This window comes from Quercus lobata, chromosome 8 (genome assembly GCF_001633185.2).
Source record: "Quercus lobata isolate SW786 chromosome 8, ValleyOak3.0 Primary Assembly, whole genome shotgun sequence".
NCBI classification, from domain to species: domain Eukaryota; kingdom Viridiplantae; phylum Streptophyta; class Magnoliopsida; order Fagales; family Fagaceae; genus Quercus; species Quercus lobata.
Window position 1 is genome coordinate 26,314,281 of NC_044911.1, and position 5,540 is coordinate 26,319,820.

General features: G+C 32.1%; 1 protein-coding gene across 2 annotated transcripts; it reads right to left on the minus strand.

The window, feature by feature from the left end:
• Positions 1-264: 264 nt before the first annotated feature.
• On the minus strand, positions 265-2,874 carry LOC115958055 (protein LIGHT-DEPENDENT SHORT HYPOCOTYLS 10-like). Of its 2 annotated transcripts, none has more exons than XM_031076417.1 (2): positions 2,133-2,874; positions 265-638 (listed from the first exon to the last, which is right to left on the minus strand). In XM_031076417.1, exon 1 carries the CDS (start codon positions 2,738-2,740, stop codon positions 2,147-2,149), a length of 594 nt encoding a protein of 197 aa, XP_030932277.1. In that variant the 5' UTR covers positions 2,741-2,874; the 3' UTR covers positions 265-638; positions 2,133-2,146. The 2 variants fall into 2 exon arrangements, with proteins under 2 accessions (XP_030932277.1, XP_030932278.1); XM_031076418.1 differs by having other exon boundaries at positions 353-615; positions 2,133-2,782.
• Between the last annotated feature and the right edge of the window lie 2,666 nt (positions 2,875-5,540).

Genomic DNA, 5,540 nt, shown 5'->3' on the forward strand with positions numbered 1-5,540 from the left:
TTAAGAAAAATGTCTTAACAATCTTTCTTTCTTTCTTATTAATGCCGGTAGGTTTTCCCATTATTTAAACATGCAAAAGTTTTATTAAATTAATTGTATAAAGATAGCCAACTAGTAATCTGGCTACTTTCATGCAATCGCGTATCATCTACGTATCAATGGTCTAATCACATCCATCCCTTTCATTGAGATTTAGTTTATGGGGGGGGGGGGGGGGGGGGGGGTGTGTAAATCCTCTTCATGACTTGCACCAAGAAAAATTAACAACTTTAGCATAGTGGTCTTTACTAGAATCATGCAAAACTTAATTTAAAGGATGGCATATATATGCATCAATAAACATAAACTTGGGAGATAGCTAGTTCATGGTATAAAGTTTACTACATTGAAAATGTACCGATTAACCTACAAAAAACGTGGATAAAAGATAGGAACTTACCCAGCTCATTCAGTTTTTCTTCACCAACTTCATTGCTAGCTATAATTGTCATTCAAACAATAAATACAGTGCTTGAGCTATATAAAAACATCAAAGGACTTGATCCAAGGAAGACTTGAATAAAGTTATAATCTCCAGTTCAGTAGAGCTTCAAAACATGGTGGAGAGTTCATGACCTGGGAATTAATTATTTAGCGACCTGTGAGTCAGAAATTGGAAACTTAGTGGGTAAACGAAACAATACACACACACACACACACACATATATATATATATATGGGATAATACAAACAACTAATTCAAACTATATATATATGACATAATCAGGATGATGAGAGTAACAAATTATATAGGCATTTAAAGTTGAGAAATTTGTGTTGTTATTTTAGAGCTGCATGATATTATTTAGTGAATAATTTGGACTCCTTGAAACTCATGTGCATGGAATGTTTATGATCCTTATAGAAATTATTTCACATATTTGGTCACACATTCATATATTAAAATCAAGTTCACATCTTCCACATGATTAATCATAAAGAAGTTATTCAAAAACTCCAGTAAAATGTTAACTGCAAACTATGCAATATGGGGTAATACAATTGGATGCCATTAGGCACTATCATAATCTGATGCAGACAAGACAATCTGACTTATGTATATATGTCAAATACACGAGCATTAATGCCAAAGAAAAGGACATTCATACAATGGGAATTAAATAAGAAAAAAAAAAAAGAATAGGAAAAGAATATATTGTAAATGAGAGCGAGCCAGCAGACAACAAAGTAAATAGGCGCGCATTTGGTTTATTCGACTGTCCCTGAGATCTTCAATCACAAAATTGTAGTAAATTCAAAGAAATACATACTTGTGTGTGTGTCTATTGTCTTCATTAGACACTTAAACTGCAAAACAAATACTAAGGCAATCAGATTTAATATATGTCCATTCCTGGGAGGGCAGAAAAATAGTGCGAAATTCTAATGGAGCTAGGACCATAGACTGGCAAACATGTAACGGGGAATTATTAAATTTGGAAAACGGAATAAAGAAAAAGAAAAAAGGAAAGAAATTAAACTATAATTTTGCATGAGAGAGAGAACCTCCCATTATCATTATTGCATCTGATATTGTCACCGATGATAAGGTAAAGTTACTAAGTACTATTATAATGTCTCGATAAAAGTAAGAACTACACAATTAGGGTTTTAAGGCCCTTGGCCTAGGGTTTATTATGAATGGATTGAGATGATCTATTCAGCAAAAAATAGATGAATGAATACACACAGTACTGTAGCAAAAAAATTATCTAATTCAATCCTATTTAATGAATTTTCTTTGCATAAGATCCTGAACTAAACATTTAAAATGAATTAAATAGTTAAATTATATTAAGAGTCTTATGGTTTAATTCGTTAGTATCTCTTTATATTTTTAACAGAGATATTTAGATTTCAAATATTCTTTCTCCAAGTTAAGAAATTAAAAAAATTAAAAAAAAAAGAAAAAAAAAAGTTACAAAAGCCTAGGTGTTTTGACTCCTCTAGTGTCAATTATGTCCTATATCATCATGTCACGAAGTTAAATTTCGTACTATTTTCAGATCCAGCTAGAAACAAAGTTTAACAAAGAGGAAATGAATAAATTTACCATATTTTGATGGGACAGGAAAGGAAGGGGAAGGGAATACCCAGATAGAGATGACTACTGCATAGGAAAGTTGGAATTATCATCATGGTTGCTGGGCTTCAATATTGGATTTCTCTTCTTCTTTTTCTTCTTATAAGGAATTCCACGAGCCTTAGCTTGGGAGTCCCTTACATCACGCAAGTAAACTCGGATAGTACCACTTGCAAATGGGTTGGCCTCAGGCAAGCCACCATTTTCTTCGAAAGCAGCTCTAAGGCGACCGATGAGTGCATCAAGGCTACCCCATGCTTGTCTGAGTGGGCAAGTGCAAGGCCCTGGAGGCTCAGGCTGACCAAAAAACACACACCCTTGTAAGTGCACCTTTGTCTTTCCAAACTGATCTAAGTAGCGCAGAAAATCAAGCACATGATTGGAGTTGCACTGTGAAAGTGCCACTGGAGGCCTTTGGTTCCTCAGGTACTGACCAAACGTGTTCCAGTCGCGCCTCTTCTGTGACTCATAGCGGCTAAGTGGAGGTGCCTGTTGTTGCTGATGATTATGCAGATCACCGCTACCGCTACCGCTACCACCTCCAGCTCCAGCAACAGAAGCAGAAGATGATCTTGATGATCCTTCTGCTACATCTTTGCCTTTGTTGCTGCTTGACATCGATCAGGGCTAGCTAGCTAGCAGCACAATATTAAATTTCTAGTAATTTTTCTCTCTCTTATTTTTTTTTTTTCCAGAAAGAAAAGCAAGAGATATATAAGGGTAGAGAGAAGAGAACAAAATATTTAGTGGGTGAAAAAAAATTGAAAATCACATCATGGGTCTAATGAGGAGACATGGTATGGGATATGGGTCCTATTAAGTGCTTTAGCTCATCTTTTTCTTCCTCTCTAGCATTATTTCCTTGCTTTAATGGTACTATTAGCATTAAGTATACTTTTTTTTTAAAAAAAATTACATATATATTATTTATTAATATGCTTTAATCATCCAAGCAATCATCATCCAGTACATTAGCGTAATTAGTACTGTGAGTGGATGACTAGGTAACCAATGCTAAATAACCTGAGTTAGGGTAGGTTGGTTGGGCACGGAATTACCAATTTGGGAAGCCAAAATCGACGGCATAGATTCCACGACCTATCCCTATTATATGACAGAAAATATGATATTACAACACACACGCACGAATATAATACTCTGTGCCGAATGGGTGAAAGTTATCACGTCTACTCTATAAATTAATATTTACGGAATGAATACTATATGATTTTTTTTTTTTTTTTGAGAAAAGAATCCAATATGAGTTAGACGACAATGAAAACAGGTAAAACTGTTTAAAAAGAAATTGATTATATAAAGAGAAAAAAGTGGAAATAAGGCAAAGAGGGAAACCCAAAATAGTGCATTTATAGTAGGCCTTTTTTTTTTTTTTTTTTAATTTTATTTTTAAAAAATGTTTTATTTATTTTATAATAGTAAATTAAATCCTAGGGTTATCAGCATTAAACCAAAATAGCAAAATTTAGGTCTAGTGTTTAGCTGTATTAGACCCATCACAATGGTTATATGTGTCTATTTTTAGTCATATATTATCATTCCAATGGGTCCAGTGTACTAATGCATTAGATCTAAATCAAATCTAAACAAAAATTACAATAGTCGTTATAAAAGTAGAATTAAAATTTCTCTACTTGTAATCCAAGTTGGGTTAGTGAATTTATAAGAGTTTTTTTCTTTGTTTATTTTATAACCATGTATTTATAGTAGATTAAATTCTAGGGTCACCAACATTAAACCAAAATTACAATAATTGCAATATAAGTAGAATTATAATTTTTTTACTTGCAATTTAAGTAGGATTAGACTTGGGTGTTCACTAGGATTAGACATTAATATCTTTAACATCCTTTCTAACTTGAAGTAAAAGCTTGAAGATAATTCAAATTTGGAGAAAAATTAAGACCTTAAGAAAAATTATGATTGAATTTGATGTGTAGTGTACCAGGCTACACCAAACAAAGGCATATTCTAATTATTTATTTTATGATATGTTCAAGCCCATAATACTTTTCACAATTAATATTGATATTTGAGCTTCCCCTTTTACAACACAAATGACATGTTAAAACAAACGCAGGATTCTCACAATGATCGAGGCTTGAATGTTGAGCATAGTAATGCAACCTAAAGATAATAAAGATGCATAACGAGGAAAAAAGAAAAAAAAAACCAATAAATAAGGCTACCAATTAGAATGATCCATGATTTTCGATCAAGGTAATTGAAGATGCTTAATCAGAAGAAAAACTACAAACTAGACGTAGAAGAAAGATGCACATGACCGTTGAATATAGTCGATATTGACAAAGATCATCTTGTGGGAAATTAAGGATCCACAGTTAGGGCCGGCTTTATAGTATAAGCAAATGAGGTTGTTGTTTAAGGCTCCTAAATTTTAATCAATTAAGTCCAAATATTAGTCAATAAATAAAATAATTTTTTTTTATCAAATGATAAAAAAAAAGAGAGAGAGAGAGAGAGAGAAAGAGAAATTCTACGTCTACAACATTTTTCACACCACTTTCATAACAAATCTTTAGTGGCATGTTGTTCCTGGCTGTTATTGGTGGGCAAAAAAGTAATTTCAATGATGGGTTCAAATTAGAACGAGTAACAACTTAACGCTTAGGATTTGTTGTTAAAATATTGTGAATGTAGCACTTCAAAAAAAAAAAAAAATTCACAACAGTTGATTTGACAAAATTTTAGTAGTTCTCATCTAGATTTACCATTAACATTACAGTTTTACTTACTATCTAAGTAGTCGATACCGTACCGGTACCAGTCGTATCAGTACGTATACCGGTATCGAAACACCAACATTTCGTACCAGTTTAAATACCAACCATACCAGCTGATTTCAAGCATTATCGGCCGGTATCGGGCGTACTGGCTGGTACAGAAAAAAGTTTTTTTTTTAAGTTTTGTAATTTTTGAATTTTTGTAAGGGTAAAATGGTAACTTATTTGTATTGACTTATTAATATTCTTTGTTTTCTTAGTATGCAATGAACAATTAAGCTTTATATTTTCTATATTGTTTTTTTTTTTCCTTTTAATTGATGCTAAAGTCTAAAACCATGAATAATTTGTTTTAAATTGAGGTAATAATTTATGGAAAACTTTTATATTTATTAATATATATATACACACACACACATATACACACTTATAGATATAAAAAATAACGGCAAACCTGAAACAGTACACCGGTATTGACCAATACTAAAATATATCATTCCATTGGTCAAACCGATAAAGTCTTCGGTACGAGATTTACTCCCTTGCTTACTACTATCAATTTATCACATCAATAAATGTGAAAAGTTTTGACAAATGTTTTGTCTCTATAGACTTTCTCAAAAAAAAAAAAAAAAAAAAAAAAAAAAAAAAAAATC